Below are 24,856 nucleotides of genomic sequence, written 5' to 3'. Positions count from 1 at the left end.
TAATGTGAGGTTTTAAGGTCAAATAATAGTATTTGTACATACAGTAGGCTACACGCACTGTTAATTATTTTAAAATACTTTCACTACTCTTTTAACCTTGTCGTGCAAATATATGCTCATTTTAATCAAATTTGGTGTTGTTTTCTGTCACGGTAGGTTTAAAGGGTGTGTGTACGCACAATCCGCTCATGAACGCAGATTCAAATTTGCCGCTAGTTTAGCTCTGCCCACATCGGTTGGCTCAGTTGTTTCTGTATTGGACAACAAGGATGGAACAGCACGGGGGGGAAATTATTTGAATTTATTTCAGGCCATCCATTTGGAAATGTGTGAGAAAATAACGCGCTCTTTCTTCAGTGAGCCTGTTTCGCCAACTACAACAAATTCGGACAATACTACAGCAGACATTATGCCAACCACTGAGGTAAGTCTTTCATACAACATGTAAACGATATTTTTATAGTGTAGCTGCGGATTTGTGTTATTTAGTTTTGAAGCTAAAATCAGCACTTCTAAACAAGCTTTAGTAAACTTGTTATTCGTATCAAAATCCGTTCGAGTGTATATAACGTTTAAGGTCTTTGCTTATCCGGAAGTACCCGGCAGTTTTTCAAACTCTTAAAATGCGGGACATTTTGAAACGCTGAACGTGGCTAACGTTACCTAAGTTATATCAAAAACGTTTTTAGAGTGAATTTAGTAGGCTGTACACTGTATTGATTATGAATATGAACGCAGCAAGATAACGTTAAATAACAAGGTAGGCGCTTTCCCCCTTTCATATTCTCCTGTACATATGTTTTTTTACTCAGAATTTGGTCCTCCATGTCACTAACGTGTTAAGCGTTTTGTAATGGTCTTCTATGGGAAAACGCTCAATCTAACTTGGAATTAAAAAGCGTTGCATTCACATTCTGGGCACATTTACTCGCCTACATCTATCCACAAGTTTCCTGGGAGCGCTACTGTAAAAAAGAGCGTGGATACAACATCCGGTGAGGCGGCGGATGTAGTATACCATTGGTATTTTGTGTGGTAATTAGCAAATATGCTAAGTGTTTTTTTAGACCATTGTTTACTTTGTAAACATGCACACCTTTATGAGAGATGTCATTACGGTTCTTAGAGTCAGCATATGCTGTTCGAATTTGTGTTCCTACATTGTTAGCAAGTTTGGATCACAAAATCTTGAATGACTGTTAACTAGTGAAATGACATTTCATCCGAGACATCAGAGCTTGTGTTAAAGCGCATGCCAGATGAAGCCCCGATTCGAGGCTTGTTAACGTAGAAATCCCTTTCATAGAAGCCTCGGTTTCTGTCCAGTCATGTGCGCGATTCACTTTGTGTGTCCTAATGTTCAACCCCCAGATCTTACTTTGCGAGTACATTTTCATTGGGACTTATTTAATAATTACATTTTAAAATACCCAGTTATACAAGTGATATGAAGAATACAAATGTTTAATGGGTAAATTAATTTATCAGTGTCACAAATTCAACAAACACACACACACACACACACGGTTAGGCTTTTATTTGTGCATATAAATTGTGGTGAATGCTTCTTCCGACGTATGGCGCTTCACATGCTTTTGGCTGCTTTATTTTTTACTAACCACCAGATCGCGCTGTTTCCGACACTCTGTAAGCTTTGAATCTTTTCCCGAAACAGTCAGAGGAATGTCTCGGCATTTCACGAGGCTTCATTTGCCCATCACTCCTGTCAACTGTTGAATAAAAAAAGTGTCACGTCGTGCTTGTTTACTTTGAACCGGAAGACGCTCCCACTTTTGACGCAAGGCCTCATGGGGCGTAGGAAACTTGTGGATATGCACGTCATTACATATGGGATCGTTGATTATAAAAACTGCATCCATCCTGGACAGTTACACTGCTACTGTAGGTAGTATGATGCAGCTAAGTCAAAGTAAGTAATATAAATTTGCTTTCTATAAATTGAGCTAAAGTCACATGGTGGACCAAAACATCACTGTTAACCTTTCCTGCTCAGGTTCCAGCTCATTGTCTCAGTGAAGTATAGGCTGTAATGTCTGAATGAAATACAAAGTATTAAACTATTATTATTATTATTATTTATTTATTTATTTATTTTTATTTTTTTGGTTTCAGGTCGTGTGGAAAGACTGTGGAGATCTACAGCAGATAAGTATGGCAATTCAGGTGTGGAACTTTGGTTATTATTGATATTATTATTATTATTATTATTTTGTTTCATTATCTGGATCCGTATGGGTTACCTTTATGCTTTCTACATTACATTTTTAATAATCAGAATGTTGGTATACCCACTTAGATGCATTTTATGCCTCAACAGATCTTGGACTCCAAAAGTGATTTGCAGAAGACATCTTGGAATGCATGGGGGTGAGTAAAACAAGATCATTTTCAATTTTCAACTTTGGGCACTTATTTTTATATTTTTTAAATATTTTAAAATATTTTTAGGCACTCACCAAATTGCATCAAAACTATTGAGTATCAAAAAATGTCTTGTTGTTTAAAGTATTAAATGTCTTGAATTTAATACTTCAACGTCAATGAAACAGTAAGCATGCAGAATGCTTTATGTGCCCAAATCAAGTGCTGGTCATTGGCTGTGGCGAGGCATCAAGGGCTTTAAAATTCAGAAACCAGTATCGAAATCAAGGTATCGTTACTGATATTAAACATTTTTGAATGTTGACATTAATTTTTGGGTTAACTGGGACCATGAAAACATGTCATTTGGGTCTAGAGTTAAAAATAATTGGGTCTATCATACAGAAACATGGCTTTTCATATTACTGCTATTGTAGTGACACACATCTCTTCCTTTCATTCCAGCTGGATTTTCTAATGGTTGCTGCTCGCATCTCTGCCTCCTGAACAGAAATGCCTTGTTTAATGTTGAATGACCATCAACTCAACCTTGCCAAGACAGAACTGCTCATGTTTTCAGCCAGCCCAACCTTGGTGTTACAGTGGACACATATGAACTTCACTGACCACATCGCAGTGGCCCGATCCTGCAGATCTGCCCTTATGGGGCATGCAACAGAACTCCTTGTCCAAGCTCTTATTATCTCTAGACGGGACTACGGTACTGCTCTCTTAGCAGACCTTCCAGGATGTACTACCAAACCTCTGCAACTAAACCAGCATATGGCACTAAGTGCAGTCTTTAATGAGTTAAAGAGTCACACAAATCATCACTTTGCACTGGTTGCCAGTAGCCATTCATGTCAAATCCAAAAAGAGGTACAAATTCACTTTTACAGACTTTTACTTTGACTGTCTGTTGCTTTTGTAATAAACTGCCTAACTCTGCCCATTTTTAAGAAATGGCTAAAAAATTCATTTTTTTGTTTTTAATGAACGCTTGACCAATTAAAGGGATAGTCCACCTAAAAATCTAAACGAGCCTATGATTTACTCACCCTCAATCCACTGTATGTGTACAAGTTTCTGTTAAACACTTTCTGTTTATTAAAAAACTGCTATGTCTACTGTGTTAGACTAACTGGGACTTTGTATGTTGCTTTGGATAAAATGTCATTTTAAAGGTATACAGGTATACAGCAGTTGCCTCTTGTATGTAGGTATTTTTGCATGTTCTAAATTATGTACTAAACGTGTTTCACATAATTTTATTCATTTAACTTGACATACAATGCTTCTGTACAGTGACTAATACTGTGACTGTAGAATATGTTGTTAATTTTACAGAAATTGGCTGAAAACGTTGCTGTTGTTTTTATGTATTTCTAAGTACTGTGCTGTTTTCTCTACTGTCCAAACATTTTAAACTGTAATATTTCTGGAAAATGAATGATTAAAATGTATATCTACAGACATTGTCTTTGTATTACGAATTTACAACATTTTTATGCAACATTTCTTGATTATTGTAGTTAATAATATCTGTATTTTAACAAAATGATTCCAGGTAGACAGAAAATGACTTCTAAATACCTTTTAATTTTTCTGTAAAAAGAAGGATTAATCCTTTAAAAAATATGTGCTTACTGCATTTTTATAAATTACTTCTTAGTTATTGTACATGGAAAAGCAGTAGTTTAAAAGTAAATTACTGTAGATGGACAGATCAGTTCTATAAAATAACTAATTAAAACCTTAAATTAATGGCAATTAACCTGAAAGTTGGTTGTTTTTCCTATGTAATCTGACATAATTTATCAGTTTTTGTATATTATCAATGATAATATACTGTCATTTAATGAGTTTTGACCATAAAGTCTATTCTGTATTTTTACAGTTTTTGCTTTTAATTTTGTGTTTTTTTGTAATTTAACGGAAATATTTCTGGAATCCCTGCTGCCAGTCTTTTTACCATTTTTTTTACAGTGTATATACCCACCGCATGGCGGCTCAGTGGGTAGCACTGTTGCCTCACTACAAGAAGGTACAAGGTCCCTGGTTTGAGTCTTGGCTGAGCCAGGATGCCTTTCTGTGTGGCGTGTTCCCCCCCTGTCTGTGTGGGTTTCCTCTGGGTGCTTCGGTTTCCCCCACAATCCAAAGACATGCAGTATAGGTGAATTGGACAATCTAAATTGACCGTAGTGTGTGAATGAGTGAGTGAGTGTGTCCCAGCACTGGGGATGCACAAGTTCACTCAGGGCTGGATTGCAGCAGGAAGTAAAACGTGCCAAATCGGCTGTGCAGGAAGTAAAACATGCCAAATCGGCTGTGCAGATCACTCCACTGTGATAAAAAAGGGAGCAAGCCGAAGGGGAGAGTTTTCATAGTTATAAATGTATGCAATTTCATACCTCCATTGGGCCAATCGCATGGACCTTACACGATTGAATATACAAATAGATTTGACAAGAAATCTGAGGTCCTGTATATTTTTACAGTCTGCCGAAGCTAAAGAAAACAGAAGCAAATGCATACAATTCAAAGAAACAAATGGACTCCAGGCAGCGAAGCACAGAACTGCAGTTGTTTCATGTTAATATGCTGAATTTTGAGGTAAAATCATGCCCTATATTTTGTATTATAATATATGGCATTGACAACTAGTCAATTAAATATTTACCATCTTAAATTCTGCATAACTGGATGTTTTTAAATAAACATTGACAAAAATGCATGTACATTTCTGGGCTGGACAATATGACACTATATATATAATAACATTGATATTCGTGATCACCCGGATTTAGACCAACCTATTTTGTATTTTCAAAATGCGCTCGCAGGCAAATTTGCTTTATTTACTTCCCCGGCATCAAAATCAGGCACATATAAATGTCAGGAAACACAACTCCTGGTTGCATATCAATATCCATGGACCACTGGATATTTGGTAAGTTGTAAGGAACATTATATCTAGTCCAGCAACCTTTAGCCTATTAAATCCATTCACGCAGCAGCTCTTTTGCTACTCAGTCTGGCTGAGGGGGCATGTTCCGGCAGGAAATTGACATCAATGCATACCCTCTATTTGCCATTAATTGAGAAAAAAAAAAAATCATTTATAAAGGTGTATGCACATTAGGGAAACTGGGCAAATAAAAAGCCCTCGTAAATAGTATAGTGATGTGTGAATAGGGTGACCACCCGTCCCGCTTTGCATTGTGCAGCATTTTCACCCCATTGTCACGCATGTTGCATATTGAGAAAATGTCCCGCATTTTCATCAGTCTGTTGGTTTTTAATTGTCATACTGAAAACATGCATGCATTCTTTTGCCGTTTTAAGAACGCTATTTATTTATTTGTATGTTTCACCTATTTTTAACAGTGCCTTGTCAGAAGTAGCAAGCCACCTCACACAAATACAACAGCTGTTTATTTAAATTCTATCTAATGGTTGAAAAGAAATGAGTAAACACTGTCACTAAGAAGCTGTGACAGCTGTCAATCAAAATGTGGAGCAGGTGAGTCCTTGTATTCCCTGTCAGAAAACAAACCTGTTCGTGTTCCGGATAATTTGGTAAAGTAAAAGCTATTTTACAAGATGTCACAATGGCAATAAAATGGAGGAAATGTTCTTATAGGAAAAACTGAGCTAGGACATACACCTGGGTGAATGTACGTAGTTGGCTACATTGCTCAGCACTACGAAAACACATTGTAAATATAATCTTTTGACGCTTTCCAGAGCGCAAACACAAATGCGCAGTGGAGCGTTTGCCAAATCTATTTTCCCAATATCCTATTATTACAGTTCTAACAGAGAGAGCTTTTCACTGCGTGAGAAAATGGACAAGTGGCATGAGAGTGTGAGAAATACGTCATGCTGAATTTGTTAGATTTGGCAGCCCTGTGTAAATCAGTAAATGTATCCGTCTTACACGTGCCCCACATTGTCCCGCAAAATCACATCTACTGTCCCGCAACAGATCTATTGCCGGGTGATCACCTTATTTATAAAGGGCTTCTCACAAAGAAGTCACTTTCTAATCAAGCCGCTTTCGGTTGGTCAGCAGGTCAAATAAAAAATAAAAATAAATAAATAAATAAATATAAAATATATATACAGGGACCTTTTTTGACCTCACATGCGAAGCTCCTAAATGAGTGGATTCCTACTGGATAGGGCTGGGCGATATGGGCAAAAAAAAATTTTTCATATCAGTCGATATCGATAATTATCACTATAAATTTCAAATCTTTATTTCTTTCAAGTTTAAAGTCAAATTTTTGCTCCAAAGTGAAAGTTGTAGAAACCAGACCTTAAAAAAATCACATCTAAACATCTAAATAGAAAAAATAATTTCTGCATGTTCTAATGAGTTATATTGTTTCAAATCAAGAAACAGGTTTGGTTTGTCTGATAATGATAATGATAATGATAATGATAATAATGATAATAACAATAATAATAATATCACTTTTTTGTCTCTTGATAGTAGCTTGAGGATGCAGAGGTAATTTTTTGTTCATTATCAATCAGTAACATCTGTAAAAATTGTAGCAACCTCAGTTTTATATGGTTAAATTTATTCTGACCCATTTGTTTTTTTGTTTTTTTTTAATTAAGCGTTGGTCTCCCATAGTAGCAAGCATACATTTTAAATCATGATAAACACAATTAAAACCACACATAATGGTACCTGAATACCATGGAAAAAATATAACTACATGGTTTTATAGGTAGCCTATTTGTATGAAAAACGGCAGTCTAAAAATATTCAGTATAAATGCACATATGCTATAGCTTAATCACAAATACATACATACTATAATTATATACCACGTACCACGTGTTCTGCGCGCTCAAGTTTGTTATTTCAAATGTAGATGCGTGCGGCAGCTGCGCTCAAAATGGAAGCGACACGCATGCGGTGCGACGCGCTCGGTTTTTCCAGGGGCGTTTGCGCCGAATCGAGATAATAAATGCAACTTCTCCAGTGAGCTTGCGCAGCACGGCTGTTTGAACTGTGGTCCGAGCTGATAAACGGTCCGTGTGGCGCGATTCAAATGAGTAGCGCTGTTTCGTTCCACTTTTGGCATAAAAATAATAAATCAAACATTTATCGAACTCCTCATATCGTTTTATCGAGGAAAATTATATTGTGATAATTATCGTTATCGAATTATCGCCCAGCCCTACTACTGGAATGACAAAATTTTGCCTGCGAAAGTCCACTGTAACATTTATTTGTCACATTTCGATACGGCAGATTATATACTTATATACCTACTCACCTTAAAGAGAACTTGAGGTAGGAAGTGAGGTTGGTGTGTGACAAAGGGAAAGAGAGTGGATATGATGGTAAGAACACAGGACTGAATGAGAGGATCTCTTGTCTCATAGTTTACAACCATATGCAGCAGCTCCATGCCCTCATCTATGGGAATTTTCTACAGCAATTGGAGAGCGAGAAAAATAAAACATGTTTTAATGACAAGAGACCTATTTAAATCCCACACCACAGTACCATGAAAGAAACTAGTTGGTCTTACCTCCTTTTCAAGGATTTTGAAGAGCTGTCCGAACACACTTTCAGTGAAGAAAGTCATGGCATCCCACTGAACCACCGACGGAGACCGGCAGAGACCCTTCTCTGTTTTAGCTTCAACAGATAACAATAAAACAATAAAAGGAATGTTTCAGGATTAAACAAGTACCAGCGACACAATTTACAGCATTGTGTTTATTACTATCTGTCCATTATTGTCTGTTGTAACCAGCATTGTTGAAGCTTAGTTTGTATTGCAACAGTGTTTCAGTTGTGAACATATCAATTTTTTAGGTCAGTGAATAAAATGAATGAATACAGACATGTCATTTACAAACAAAAAATTTTGCTTATCTTTTAAATGAAAATCCATTCTGTTTAGCAATTAAATGTTACAATTAAATGTTGTTCTACATGCAGACAAAGCATAACTGGCAATAAATGCAACTACACAGTGAAATTATGTAGGACAAGGCATGGGGGATGGGCAACATTCTGCAATATAATGGTAAATTGGCAGTCTCTTTAAAGAGGTAAAATCCACATAATTTACTGGTGCAAGGATCCTAAATTATACAATATAACTTACATTTTAACTATTTGTCATGTTTGGTCTCTTTTTACCGCTTACAAATCAAAAATAAATGTGATGAACTGTTATCTATATAATGTTTGTCTTGCTTTCACGTGATCCTTTGTAGAGATCGACAGATATATCAATTTACTGATATTTTTCCCGATATTTAAGCATTTTACCATAATCGGTTACCGGTTTTGTAATATCAGATTCACAGATAAATGCCACCATCTTGTGGGTGTTTTGAGAATTACCGGCAAGATCGCTATTTCAGCGCATCTGAAGGTGCGTTCACACCAGACGCGAAAGAAGCGTTAAGCGCAAATGATTTACATGTTAAGTCAATATATATATTGTGAACGCACCACGAGGGGAGACGAGATCAAAACAACGGCATGCACAGATAAAGCACATGCTTAGCTGTAATTAGTAAACTTTATTTAACATAACAGTAATTAATGTACATATTAGATGTGTTACATAAATGCCTGATATGTAGCTAGTTTATGCAGCTTTGGATCTATGAAATAGACAAACTCACAGAGGCACGTAAGATTATCCGTCCTAATAAAGACGTAAATTTGTCTGAATTAAATAATATACAGCCATGAATGAGCACATGTTGGAAATGAAAGCACTGAATTTAATTCTCTCTGTGTTGTCTATATGCTCATAATCTCGTGAAGTCGGAGTCGGCTAAAATAATCCGTTGAGGCCTGTCCCAATAAAGACTTAACATTGCCTGAATTAAATAATACATAATGCGCCGTAATCATCTAGTTGACTTAAACGCCTATTAAAATGAGATTTCGCGGGATGATTTCAAATTCTGAAATTTTCAGAGACAGGAGAAGACAATAGTCGCACTGTCAGCGTGTTACTGTTAAAAATTTAAATGTTCAACGTCCTTAAATATGGCAGTTATCGCACATTCATTCAGCCATTTTAAGAATATTAAGCTAATGGAATAAGCAGGGGCTCAGAATAAGAGCACCAACGCACACAAATAAATGGTTTTACTACAAATAAAGCCAAAAATTCCAATTAAAGTTAAACCATATAACCACAAATTAACTCGGGTTTTACTACACTGTCCATAATTTAACGATGGTAGGCTATTTGTAGTAAAAGTGTTGTTATACAAATGGGAAAAATGGGAAAAACATGGTTAATTTTCGTAAGGGTGTTTATCAGTCAAACTCATTTAAAACTCTACATTCATCAGGTATGAAATATGATCAGTAAAAGAAAAATCTGCGTTCTCATGAGAAACTGCGCTGGACGCTAACCGGAAGTAGAACGCGGAAGTAGTTGTGCAAGTAGACCAGCCCAAACTCGAACTCAGGACACCCATAATGCAAGGCCGTTATATATCAATGGACTGCCCAGGAGCCTATCAGGACAGGCATTCACCCATGTCATGAATATGCATGAGGCGCAATTATCATAATGAGGTCGTGTTGAATAGAAAGCTCTACAATGCAATTCTTACTAGTAAGAATCGCTATTGTAGAGCTCTACAATTACATTTTTAGTAGTAAGAATGCAATTACACAGCTCTTACTAGTAAGAAATACAGTTAGACAGCTCTCTAATACAATTCTTACTAGTAACAACTGAATTAGAGAGCTCTGTAATTGAATTAGAGAGCTCTGCAATTGCATTCTTACTAGTAAAAATTTGGTTAGAGAGCTCTACAATTCAAATTTTACTAGTAAGAATTACAGTTAGAGACCTCTTTAACGCAATTTGTACTAGTAACAAATTAGAGAGCTCTCTAATTGAATTAGAGAGCTTTGCAATCGCATTCGTACTAGTGACAATTGAGATAGAGAGCTCTACAATTGAATTCTTACTAGTAAGAATTACAATTAGAGAGCTCTTTAATGCAATTATTACTAGTAACAACTGAATTAGAGAGCTCTTTAATTTAGTTACAGAGCTCTCTAATTCAGTTTTTACTAGTAAGAATTCTAATTAGAGAGCTCTCTAATTCAATTTTTACTAGTAAGAATTCCATTTAGAGAGCTCTCTAATTCAATTGTTACTAGTAAGAACTGATTTAGAGAGCTCTTTAATTTAATTACAGAGCTCTGAAATTAAACATATCTTTAATGTGTTTTTTTACTAGTAAAAATTGAATTATAGATCTCTGTAATTGCATTTTTACTAGTAAAAATTAAATTAGAGAGCTCTCTATTCGGAATTGTTACTAGTTAAAATGTAATTGAAGAGCTCTCTAATTGAAATTCTTACTAGTAAAATTTGATTTTAAGAGCTCTCTAATTGGAATTGTTACTAGTAAAAAATGATTTAGAGAGCTCTCTAATTGTAATTCTTACTAGTAAAAATTCAGTTGTAGAGCTCTGTAATTAAAAATGAATGGAAGTCAGTGGAGACATATGACTAGTAAAAATTGATTTGTAGAGCTCTCTAATTGGAATTGTTACTAGTAATAATTGAATTAGAGAGCTCTCTAATTATAATTGTTCCTACTAAGAATTGAATTAGAGAGCTCTCTAATTGGCATTGTTACTAGTAAAAATGTAATTATAAAGCTCTCTAATTCAATTATTACTATTGAATGCAATTACGACGAGTAACACTTAGAATATTTTAAGCTAAAACGGCTTGCCATACAATCCTCCACCCCAGATGCTGCCTGTTCATACGTGTGAGCATAGAGCTTAATCTATTAGCGCATTCGTCATGTCATGTGGAATGGATTTGACTGATGGCGCTCTAAAAGTGTGCAGACATATTCGCCAAATTAGAGACGGTAAAAGTGGGTGGGTCTGATATCAATGGTCTTCAAAAGTGGGTGGGTCCTGTCCCACCCGCATTCAATGGTTCCAACGCCCATGTATATATATATATAAAAAGTTTTTATTGTTGTAATATGAAGATTAATGAGGAAAAATGGAACCGAGCGTTTTGATTGGACAAACATTTCTTGTTCCTATGCCTTCCACAGAATATAAACAGAGAAATACAATAAGACAACTTAACTTAATGATCTCTATCGGGATGTGAAGAGACTTTCAACCAGCATAACAAAAAATGTTTCTAAAGACAATCACCTTTAAGAAAACACATGCAAATATAAAAAGCACCAGCATACTAAGAAAACATCTTCATCAGTTTGACAGCACAAGTGCTGCAAATATTCGCAACACAACCAAATACAGAAACAGGCTGTAAATACTCACAACACAACCAAATACTGAAACACGCTGCAGATACTCATAAGACAAAGAAACACGCTGCAAATAGTCACAACACAACCAAACACAAAAACAAGCTGCAAGCACAGACCACTATGGTGGAAAACCCAGAAACGCTTATAAAAATTAACCATGGTTTTATTATAGTAAAATTGTAGTAACCATGTTGTTTTTTTTCTGTGTATTGATTACCATTTGTGTACATACCATGGTTATCTATATCTATCTATCTATCTGTCTATCTATCTATCTATCTATCTATCTATCTATCTTTGTCTCTATCTATATCTATCTATCTATATTGGTTCCAAAACGCGATAAACAAAATTGAGTTCCTGCCAAAATCAGTATTATCTGGTCGGTATTGAAAAGGCAGTTTTTAATTTTACGCAAAATGCGATATCCGCCATGTTATTCTGTCATGTTTTCTCCCTTTTTTTCCAAACCGCGACAAACGCGTCTCCCTTCTCTCAGAGAGTTTTGTTGATTATTATGGAACTTTTTGAGATCGCGATGAACTAAGATAAGTGACAGCTTTTAATTATTTTTAAGGGAGTTTGTAAATGGGATTTTGATTTAACAGTTAAATAAACAGTTAAATAAACAAGAAGTTAATATTAAGTGACTTGCATTGTCTGACTATAACACTATTGGTTGATTTTGCTCTACTTCATCATCAAAAATAGTTTGAATTGAAGTCATAACTGAGCCGCTGCGCATCTCCATTCAAACACAGCAGTGTTTTGTTTACGAATGAACTTGCGTTTTCTAGTGAGTCAATAAATCAATTACCCATTCATAAAAAGAGTCACTTTCTTTATTCCTGAATTAATCAGCTGTTCGAAAGAATCAAGTGAATTATATGATTAAGAAATTAAATCAGTGACTTGCCACCTCCTACTGGCAGTATTAGTTTCATTTTTATCTTCTTTTTAGTTATTAAAATCATTTAATATTTATATGTTCAAAATTGTATATTTAACACATTAATCTCAACAAGAGTTTATGAATTTGATTGCACTTATACCATCTCTGAGCCTTATTAAACAAATGAAAATATACCTAAAAGCCACTTCTGTGTTCTTTTGTGCCACCTCTTTACAAATTAATTTTATTAATACTGATTTTATATGATTGGTAACGTATTCTTATTCTGTTGTTTTAATTAGAAATTTTAGAAATATAAGCTTATAAAATTATTTTTTTTTAAATTTGACAAAGGGAAATTTTGTTACCTTTGTAATGGCTTTTTTTTTTTTACTTTAGTAAAAGTATGTCATCTTTTATAATTCACTTTAAGGAGTCAAATATCACTTCATAATGGGAAGGCTAATTTTTGATCAGATTTTTTGATTATTGATTAGAAGGTGCTCCTAAAAAGAAAAGTAAGCGTAGAGCCCTAATGGATTTATTGCATTTTGGGAAAAAATAATTAGTTTTTATAATAAATCTTTGAAAATCAAAATCTGGATTTGTATGGATTTTATATATATACACATACATATATATATATATATATATATATATATATATATATATATATATATATATATATATATATATATATATATATATATATATATATATATATATATATATATATATATATATATATATATATATATATATATATATATATATATATATATATATATATATACACACACATACATATATATATATATATATATATATATATATATATAAATGTCCAGTACATATATACATACAAGGGATAAATACTTTAAGTTTGAAATATATTTGATTTAGTTAACAGATAAACAAGGGAAAAACCAGTGCGACATGTAACGTAGCCTATATATGCTGAGTTTCAGTTTCATTTTTGTGACGGATTGTGTTTTGTGATGCATTATTAAAAAGACAATAAATTACAGTGTTTTAAGTTAATTTTGCTGGTATAAGTAAACAGTTGAAGTAATCGCGCCAGTGCACACACACACAAAACATAAGTTCCAGGCTTACAGCATTGCTAACTTGACAGCGCAGTTGGTAACGTTACTTTATCAAAATAAAATACAGTGAACCAAACATCAGCGCGCCCGCCTCACTCTGTCACTTTTGGAACGCGACTGAAGTACAAAGCCTATAATTTACATAATAATAGTTTAACATCGCAAATATGGAAATATTATGGAATATTTGGATTTGTGTCGAATGAGAGAGGTAGGATACAAGAGCTTAAAACTCCATTTCACAAACAGTTGAATGCGAAAGCCTTTAAAGTAACGTTATACTCCTTTGTCAGTGAGAGACTCGTTTAGAATCAGCACATAATCACTGTCTAGTGGGCTTTGTTTTCAAGTGCGCAACTCCTGGCATTCGCTGTCCTTTTGCTGGCGGTTATCAAACAGCGCTGCATTACTGCGGCGCCCCCTTCTGGATTGAGGGTGAATTGCCTGTATTCGTTGTAAGGCCTCATGCACCGAACAGAGATGTCTGTACTGTGACGGTTCAGTACGAATGAATGTATTTGCAGTGTGTTTGAATTTAGTTGTGTTGTGAGTTTTTGCAGCACGTTTCTGTTTTTGCAGTGCGTTTTAGTTTTTGGTTGTGTTGTGACTATTTGCAGCCCGTTTCTGTTTTGGCAGCGCATTTCTTAATTTGTTTGTGTTGTATTTGCAACATGTTTCCGTATTTGGTTGTGTTGTGAGTAATTGCAGCACATGTGCTGTCAAACTGATGATGTTTTCTTAAATTGCAGGCGTTTTTTTTTGTTTTTTGTTTTTTTGCAGTGTGTTGAGCTCTCTTGGCCATTGTAGAAAACAGCAGCACAATTCCAAAAACTGCACAAACTTATGGCAGATAAAAGAGTGCCTACCATAGAAAAGTCTACTAATAGTACTCACATGTTGTATTTCCAGTATCTATAGGTGTGCAGATCTGATACTGCATCCATTCCCTTGCAATTTGGAAGGCCTCAAATGGGACGATTTTACAAGCCAGACGAACTGCTTCCCCCTGCTGAGCCCTAAAACCTGTTTATGAAAAAAACAAACAAACTAAAAACTGTTAACGGGTTAACCAAACCTACAGTGACCTGGAGGTGACATGTTTGGTTCACTTAAGTCGTGGCCATGATATATTAACTCGTGAGAACGTGATATGTCGTGGCCGCAAGATATGTGTAGGGAACGACATCCTTATGCCATGGCCACGCGATGTGACGTCGTGGCCTCGAGATGCTATATTGAGGGAACAACATCCACTTCTTCTTATGGTGAAGGAACAACATATTTTTCTTGTGGCCACGAGTTGAATGCGTAAATAAACCTGCGTGACCATAGTAACCAAGATTATCAGAGATAGATTTATTAATATTTTATTTGGAATTAAGAAATTATTATATTAATTATTATTGAAATCAATACATTATTAAATGATTATATTCACCACAGGCGATACGGTCTATGCACAATGTAGACAGCATTCGAAAGAAGTTTATCATGAATAAATATTACATCAAAAAGCACATAAAATAAAATAGGCCTACAATAAAACATTTTTATCCATCCCACAGTCTTGTAAGTCCATTAACTGATTGTCCTTTTATCGTATTATTATTATCATTATTATTATTATTATTATTATTACTACTACTATTACTATTATTGTTATCCTAGTATTATTGTTTATATTTTTATATTCATTTTTTCCCTTCATTTTGATCTCTTTACTTAACTTTCTAAAATGTAAATTATAGCCCATTGTAAATGCTCGACATGACAATAATGCTTTGATTATATGGCATTTTTACTGGAATTCAGTTTAAAGGTTAAATTTAACAAATATTTTATTTTATTTCATTTAATTAATAGACTAGCCTATATAAATACTACAGTGTTTCATTGAGGAATGAATCATTCACGTAGTTTCATTTGTAAATGAAAACACGCTCATTTATCATCACACATAGGCATAAATACAATCATAAAATCAAAACTTTATTGGCATAATTATCAGGCGTTGACATTTATTTGCAAAACATGGTAGCACATACTTGCATATACAAAATGTTAATTAGGTAAAGCAATACACAATAAATATAAAAATATAGCCCTAACTATTTATTACATAATTTATTATTAGGCTATTATTATTAATATTATTTTAATAAATAATGCCTGACAATTATGCCAATAAAATTTTGATTTTATGATTGTATTGATGCCCGTGTGTGATGATAAAATGAGCGTTTTCATTTATAAATAAAACTACGTGAATGATCCTCAGTTAAACACTATAGTATTTATATAGGCTAGTCGAATAATTAGACAAAATATAATAAAATATATGTTAAATTCAACCTTTAAACAGCATCCCAGTAAAATTCCCAGTCATATAGCATAATCAAAGCATTATTGTCATGTCAAGCATTTACAATAGGCTCATTTACATTTACATTACGTTATTAACTGTTTTTTAATAAAATAATAAATGACAATAATAAAAATAAATTATGGCATTAAGCTTTACAAATATTTACAGGACAGGGCTTGGCATTCCAACCTGACAAATGTGGGTAGATTTCAGTAGTTTAACAACACTTTACAGCTTTGCACATTATAACCAATCACAAACGATTCTCTTGATCTTACGAATGCCAATGGCCATTCAGATTAGAAATGTCAGTTTTGTTCAGTGTGCACACTCGCTGACTGAATTCTACATTTTTGCAAAATCTGTCAGCATAAACAACAAAATGCAGAAGTATGTATAACGTAGGTAAAGGATTTATCACAGTGTAGACATCTGCGATTAATATAACAGTTTTTTTTGGAGAGAGTTTTTTGTTTAAACTTGTTACAGATTGAAGTCAGAGATAATGCCTTTTAATAATGTAAATGTTCTTTGATATAATTTGTTCACTGTTTGAATAATCATTGAAATTAAAGAATTATAATTAGTAACTTCACGTTTTTATTAAATTGTAATCACGTTAAATGCAAATTCAAACAGACAGGTTTATGTGTGCAGTTAACAGATTACACTAAGATTAGATTTTTTAAAATCTTTTAAGTTACTCTTATACAACCCTGCACCACATTTATTATATTCAATAAGAAGCTATTCTTTTCATGTCTTAATAGACTGCATGATTTTATAAAAAAAAAAAAAGGAGCTTTACACACAACTTTATCAGAGCTAAATAGCTAGATATTTCATAACGACCTGTAGTGTTTATGTCACAATTTCATTTGGTCTTGATTAGGGTGTGCACATTTACATTTAAAAGAGTTGTAAATCTAGCTCAAGTAAATTTTAGCACGCCATAGTAAACTTTAATCATATAAAATGTACTTTCCCAAAAACAAAATTGTGGCCAGTGAAAAACACTAGCCAAGTGTTAAATTAGATTTAGAGTGGTATATATGATTGCACATTTATCTTTGTGTCATTACACTCAAATTAGTTCTGAAATTTTGTTAAAAAAAAAGCCTTTAGACAAAAGATAATTGTCAGATTTTCATGAACTTAAAAAAGTGTACATTTTTTATAAGCACAGATGTAATAACACCAAATTTAGCTAATTAGTTGCTAACGAATAACTCACAATTAAAGGAGCAGTTGAAATCTTCATCACTATCAAAGTCCACCCTGGAGAATTCACAACCAGGACAATCATTCTTGGAAGGAAATCCAGTCTGTAAATGGCAAACAGAGCAATTAAGTATGATATGAATTATTATTTAAGGCTGCTCTGTGTCTGATATACACAACACTTACTTTAACGAGATTGATCCTTGCTGCTCTTAAATATTTTATCGCAATCTGGCCAACTACAGGATCCTTTGATAAAATTTCATGTCGGAATAGGTTTCCCCAGGTCATTTGTGTGGACGACCTAAGAAACTGTTTTAAATAATATATAAATAATGAATAAATATGGAATGCATAGTAATCATAGTAGTCAAAATTTAGCAAAAAAGGTCGACCAGTGAGTTTCACTTGGTAGCTATAATGTCACTCAACCTGGCTAGGATGAGTAGTGAAGGCAAAAAGTGCTTCCATGAATTTATCCAGGTTCACAGGAACTTGTACATCAATATCTGAACCCTACAGAGAAATAAAATATTTAGGAAATTTTTTAAAAATATTTAGGAGGAAAAAAAAGGATTAAAGATGATAACAGTGATGCTTATGCTTTAACCTCACCACTAGAGAACAGATTTGGCTACCCAGGGCACAGAGAACCTGACACAGCCTCTTCAAAAAAGTGTATCTTCTTTCCACAATGCCACCTGATGATCTGAATTGTAAGATGGACAATTTTAGTTATAACCAGCAGAAATAAATTAAGTTATTATAAACTAAGCTTGAGAGTTAAGAGAAAATGTAAACTCACTGGTTACACAGAGCTGCACCACCTGCTGACCTATATTAAAATAAAATTCAAAGAGCAGTTTGCAGTCATCCAAACAGTATCCAGTCATTTAGTTCTGGATGGCCACAGAGTTTAGTTTCAACCCTACTCATACACACCTGAAAAAAATCTAATCAAGGCTGTGCCTGAAATCTTAGGCAGCTAACTTGTTTCCTTGCTGCCCTATCAGACAATGACTTTTCAGGCAGCACAGGCTTCCAAAACTGATTCAGGACAGGCTTCTAATAGTTTAATGGTCCACAACAAAATAGAGTGTGTGTTTTGGTTATAACTAAATTCATATTTAATTACAACACTAATTTCTTGCTATAAAAAAAAAAAAAAAAAAAAAAACACAACTGGAAAAAAAAAGTTGATCTAAAACATGTATTTACACACAAACGTAACACCAATCACAATGTCACCTTTATGTATGTATGTACATATTTATTTTTGCTCAACTTTTTCCAATTTTTGCACAACATAAAAAAAAAATTCAAGGTAGGAGGAAAAAAAACATATACAGTCATGTGAAACAGTTAGGACACCTTATTGAATTCCATGGTTTTCCTTATTAGGACATCATTAAAAAAATGGTCCTTGGCTGGTCTTAAAATTTCAAAAATAAAACTTCAGATAAACTACAACACATGACAAATTGCACCGTGTCATTAAAAATAAAGCCAAAATGGAAAAGCCATGTGTGACAAAGTTAGGACACCCTTACTGTTAACATTGGAATTAAGAGGGTAAATAACAGCCAAGCACTGCTAATCAAATACCTTTGATTAACTGATCATCAGCAAGTCTGAGCACCTCTATAAAAGTATAAGCTTTGGCAGTTTGCTGGTCTGGAGCCTTCAGGTGTGTGTTATCACAATTCCAAGGAGGTAAGACATCAATCTGAGAAGAGTAATACAGCCATTTCCAAACAATCTGAAGTTTATTCACACGTAGAGGACATTTAAAACAGACACCTCTCCAGAAAATGAATGCTTCAAGTTATTGCTGCTAAAAGTGGATCTACAGGCAGTTGAATTATAGGGTGTCCTAACTTTGTCACACATGGCTTTTCCATCTTGGCTTTATTTTTGTTAAATAAATAGTGGCACTGTGTCATGGGATGATGTTTATCTGAGGATTTATTTTCCAAGTTTTAAGACCTGCCAAGGACCAGATAATTTTTTATGTCCTGATACAGAAAACCATGGAATTTAATAGGGTGTCCTAACTTTTTCACATGACTGTATATTGTCTTTGATCTTTCCTGAGAATTTTTTTTCTTACCAAAAATGTTTTTTTTTTCCTTTAAAAACTTTTTTTTTCTTAAACTTTTTTTCACTCTTTTTCGCTCTTCTAAAATGTTCCCCCTCTCACTTTTTTTTTTCTCTCTCTCTGATTTAACACTAGTCAAAAAAAAAAAAAAAAAAAACATGTCCCTTCCAGGTCACCATACATGCTAACGTTAACTAGCCAGGTTTCCCCTGAGTACACCCCCTCTGAATAAATATAAAAGATGTATTTTCTTAATGATCACTAATATAATTCACGGAAAGATAGCAGAATTGAAATGTATTAAACATATACTTAATAAAAACAAAACAAAAATGTATGCCAATATTTTCTGTAAAATAAGTAAATTAGCCAATTTTGTTTAAAGGATTGTAGAAATGAGTACACCCTAGATTAAATTCAGCAAATGTATAATATTCTAGTATACTGCTCTGACCCTTCTTGGCACTGCGAGTACAAGTTCATGACAAAATGTCACATCTGTCCTGTTTAACTCCTGGAGGACAACCTCCTTAAATGCCCTGGTCCTTAATGGGGAGTGTTGCTCAGCTCATCTCTACAGAATCTCCCACAGCTGCTCGAGAGTGTTAAGATTGGGTGAAATACATGCCCACTGAAGGATTTTCACCTTGGGAGAATGAATATCTTCATTGACGTGTTGAAAAAAATGTCCAACAATGCAAAGGAGAGGGTAGCATCTTCTGTTTAAAGTTTTTGTATTACATCACAAAGTGGTGTGTGAATTGATGACAGCATTGATAAAGCACAACTCCCTCACAGCTTCAGCACTCATACATCCCAAGAGCTTTACCATCACTGAACGTCACTATGGGAACCAGGCACTTCTCACTGTACTCCTCCTCTAGCAACACTAGAATATTTTGGATGCTTTTGGATCCGAAATGATTGACTTGGTCTCTTGAGACAAGAGTATGGATTCCCAGAAGTCTATATTTTGTAAATATGGGCTTTGGAAGAGGTTAAATGAGTTTATTGTGCTTTGGATACAGTAGGTAATTCTAGCGATGACAACAACCATCCATGTCACTTCTGCAAGCTATGTCATACTCTGTGAGATAAAGCATCACTCTTTTCATAGCTTTTGCCAGGTCTAAAACATTTGCATGGTATTTTTCCTGCTCTTTTTCTAGCAAAAACTCACTCATCACTAAATTAAAACTTAAAGTGAAGACCTGATTATTTCAGGAGGCAGTAACACTTTGCTTGAAGGGGTGGGCATAAGACTGACATAACACCTTCATAATCGTGACATGACGCATGTCATGAATATGAAGGAGGTTTTATGCATGTTTATTACTACTGTCATTAAGTGTCATTTGCTCAGTTATGTCATTTTTAATGCAAAGGTGACATTGTTTGTGATAAAATTAAAACAGTACAATGGTGGGTTAAGTCATGCAGAGTTTGGTCCATATCACTGCAAAAACAGTTAATTACAGCATCCCACACATTTATATTTTCTTGACATGCTTTTTTACATCATGGAAAAGTCATCATGATGACATCATCAAACCCAAGACAGTGGACAGTGGATAGTGGTGCCAGTCTATCATTGTGAGGAGTGCGATTTCCTCTATGACGCCATATGTGACCTTGGACCACAAAACCAATCATAAGGGTTATTTTTTTTAAATTGAGACTTATATATCATCTGAAAGCTGAATAAATAAGCTTTCCATTGATATATGGTTTGTTAGATACAACTATTTGAAAATCTGGAATCTGAGTGTGCAAAAAAAAAAATATATATATTGATTTTATCAATTTTATCAAATATCGCCTTTAAATTTGTCCAAATAAAGTTCTTAGCAATGCATATCACTAATCAAAAATAAGTTTTTGATATATTTATGGTAGGAAATTTACAAAATATCTTCATGGAACATGATCTTTACTTAATATCCTACTGATTTTTGGCATAAAAGAAAAATCAATAATTTTGACCCAAACAATGTATGGTTGGCTATTGTTAAAAATATACCCATGCCACTTAAGACTGGTTTTGTGGTCCAGGGTCACATATTTCCAACTTTTAATTCTGCCATGCACACTCAATATGCTGAGTATGAGCGCCAGTCCCTGGATCAACAAAGTGTCTTTTATGGCAGACAGAATACTGACGATATCCGTACTGGGTAAGCTGTCTCTTGTAGGCGTGCCATTCATCCGTAAGGATTGATGTTCTGGGTCTGATGTGTCATTGAATTTGGCCTTCAAGTATTTGCCTTCAGCGGTGCTTGAAGGGTCTCAGAAAGGGGCTTCTGGAAATACCATCAACCTCTACAATACAGAAGACCCACTGGCATTCAAGATGCCAAGTGTTGCCACATCGGCCACGATGGTATTAAAAAAATAAGTAAAACAAGATCAGTTCTTTAATAAGGGTTGTGCTGTATTTTATTTTATTTTTTTCTCAATCACTGGAATCAAGTTCTCTTGGACAGTTAATAGACTGATCCTTCTTATCTGGTTTGATAAATAACTGCACAACAGGTGCACATGCATTTTTATTTCTTACATTTTTTCCCATTTTTTAATTCATTTCCTTACAACAACATATTAGTTCACTTTCATATCTTTCTGTACAAATGTTGTCATATAGTACAACATATTTAGTATATAACATATATAGCTGTCATATAGTACAACATTGTCTTGGCATTGTCAAGTTTTCATAACAAAGGCATCTCGAACAATGTCATCTTTGCATTAAAAATGACATAAATGAGCAAAAGACACTTAATGACAGTTGTCACAATCATGCATAAAACATGTCATGTGTCATGTCACTATTATGAAGGGGTTATGTCAGTCTTATGCACACCCCTTCAAGTAAAGTGTTACCCAGGAGCCTTTTCACAAGCCCATTGTTTTTGAATGTCAGTGCTATATTCTGCTATATTTCCACACTTATAACAATAATTTGGTATTCCTTTTGTACCACTGTCCTCTTTTATGCTAAGAAATACATCTCCTGGAAGTTTCAGTAGGCTATTTGTCAGGAAATTACTTGTCTTTAAAAGTTTTGGTTCAATAAACATATATGTTGATCATAAACTGCCTAAAACCTACACTTTTTTTTATCTTTTTTTTTTTTTTTTTAAACTTTCAGGAGGGTGTACTCATTTTTGCAACAAAAAATTATCACTTCGATAAGAAAATTATGTTTTCCTAAATAATTTTGACATTCTTCTTTGGTAATTTGGTAATTTAAGATGGCTTGTTAACACTGTATCTCCAAAGAACTTTAATATGTCTTCTAAGTAAGAAGTAATTGGTGAATTTGTTAAGTTTTAGAGGGGGTGTACTCAATTACGGTGTGCACTGTATACACACATACATATATACATACATAGGTCGCGTTAACTGAAAATTGTTGTTTTTTTGTTTTTTTGTTTTTTTTTTAAATCAGTGACGGAAAAATCTGAAAGCCATCCATCATGTTGACAGATTCCACTGAGGCTGATCTATTGTAACTTGTAACTGTACTTCCCACCCCTGTCCAGTTGGTGGCCAGTGCACTCCAGTGTGGCAGCAGAGCACTGGATCCAGAACAAAAATTAAACCGTTGCATATCTTTTGCTTCAGAAGCTACAACGATCTATCACGCCACACTAAAGAGCCCCAAAATGGTATTTATTGCTTGAATTTCCTAATGAAATGGACAGAATCTGAGACTTTGTTTCATATCAAAAGTAACACAAAGCTTAGCCTATTGCGATTTATTGGATGTGAGGCGCACTATGTACTGTTCACTCATAAACCGAAAACAAACAGCATAGACCAAAAGATCGATTGGGATTTACGAATCAATATTGGTTCATAAAAATTAGAATATATTAAAATCGCTATCAGTGTTGAACATGAAACGTTACACAGTCTCATCTGTTCATCTGTTCTCTTCAAAATAAATGCATAAGCCTATATCGTCCTGTATGTTCATAATTAAAAATGAAAATGTGAACAAATTAATTTAATGTGAGCAATTAAAAGTTATTATAATTAAAATATGAAAATTAAAATGATGGGTAATAATGGATTATAACAGAATTTTTAGGACTCTGTTAAAGTCTAACGCAACCTCTGATATATATCAGCTCTCCAGTCTGGCAGCAGAGCAGGGATACATTACGCACAGGCGAGTACACAGAAGCCACAACGATCGATCATGCCACATTAAAGAGCGTCAAAACGGTATTTATTGCTTGAATTTCCTAATGAAATGGACAGAATTTGAAATCTGAGACTTCATATCAAATGTAACACAAAGCCTAGCCTATTGCTATTTATTGGAAGGAAGACGCACTATGTACTGTTCATTCATCAACTGAAAACAGCATAGACCAAAAGATTGATTGTGATTTAAGAATTGACATTGGTTCATTAAAATGAGAATCTATTAAAATCGAGAAATAATTTTTTTTTTTGTTTACCCAGCCCTAGCATATTTTGTTGTTTTTAAACACTGTGAACAAAAATAAAAGCAATTAAATATGTTATTATAATTAAAATATGAAAATTAAAATGACAGGTAATAATAGATCATGACAGAATTTTTACGACCGTGTCCGTCAAAATGACGGACAGTGTTAAAGTCTAGTGCAACCTCTGATCTCATCTGAAAGCTGAATAAATAGGCTTTCCATTGACGCATGGTTGGTTAGGATAGGACAATATTTGGTCGAGATACAACTATTTGAAAATCTGAAATCTGAGGGTGCAAAAAAAAAAAAAAAAGGAAAAAAAAATTAATAAATCAAAATATTGAGAAAATTGCCTTTAAAGTTGTCCAAATAAAGTTCTTAATGTCTATTACTAATGAAAAATTAAGTTCATATATTTACAGTAGGAATTTTACAAAATATCTTCATGGAGCATGATCTTTACTTAATTAAGACTGGTTTTGTGGTCCAGGGTCACATATATAAAATGCACAAGATAACGGGACATTACAGGCAAAGGAGTACACACCTATGATGTCTTTAAAAATTGTTCAGATTTAGGTACATCACAGGATGTGAAACGATCATTGGATTCGGACATGCCTTGTTAACATCATATGTGGAGTTAGCATTTTTCAGCTTTTGGATGCAGCCAAGGTCTTCAGAGACTAATAGAAAATGTCAAGAGAGTTTGATCTGGGCTTGAGCTACAGTCAATACAATACAATACAATGGCCCTCCTGATTTACAGTAAGACGTTTACTCACTGTGCAGCAGACAGGATGTAGTTCATGGCAACTTCATCAAAGAGTACCATGAATGGCTTCCTCTCCTCTAACTTTCCCTGTGGAAGTACAGAACATGCTCAGTCAAAACAGTGTTGCGCCCTATTGGTTTCCCATGTTACGCCATTGGTAATTTCTTTCAAAAGCGTCAGTCAAGCATTATATGCTTTTTACAGCCAACTGAAATCAGCCTTCAAAA

At 34.2% G+C, this 24,856-nt stretch overlaps 1 protein-coding gene across 1 annotated transcript in view; it reads right to left on the bottom strand.

Moving 5' to 3' along the window:
• Positions 1-24,856, bottom strand: part of LOC127175575 (exportin-5) — a 111,423-nt gene that overhangs the window by 68,399 nt on the left and 18,168 nt on the right. Inside the window, exons 8-16 of the mRNA XM_051126726.1 lie at positions 24,640-24,716; positions 18,099-18,128; positions 17,909-18,002; positions 17,726-17,809; positions 17,480-17,605; positions 17,307-17,397; positions 14,602-14,730; positions 7,938-8,047; positions 7,680-7,835 (exon numbers count right to left, since the gene is read on the bottom strand). Of these exons, the coding sequence (XP_050982683.1) occupies positions 7,680-7,835; positions 7,938-8,047; positions 14,602-14,730; positions 17,307-17,397; positions 17,480-17,605; positions 17,726-17,809; positions 17,909-18,002; positions 18,099-18,128; positions 24,640-24,716 (897 nt within the window). The remainder of the gene's footprint in view (positions 1-7,679; positions 7,836-7,937; positions 8,048-14,601; positions 14,731-17,306; positions 17,398-17,479; positions 17,606-17,725; positions 17,810-17,908; positions 18,003-18,098; positions 18,129-24,639; positions 24,717-24,856) is intronic.

The sequence above is a fragment of the Labeo rohita genome, chromosome 13 (genome assembly GCF_022985175.1).
Source record: "Labeo rohita strain BAU-BD-2019 chromosome 13, IGBB_LRoh.1.0, whole genome shotgun sequence".
In the NCBI taxonomy this organism is placed as follows: domain Eukaryota; kingdom Metazoa; phylum Chordata; class Actinopteri; order Cypriniformes; family Cyprinidae; genus Labeo; species Labeo rohita.
This window is presented reverse-complemented; position numbering and strand designations above follow the sequence as displayed.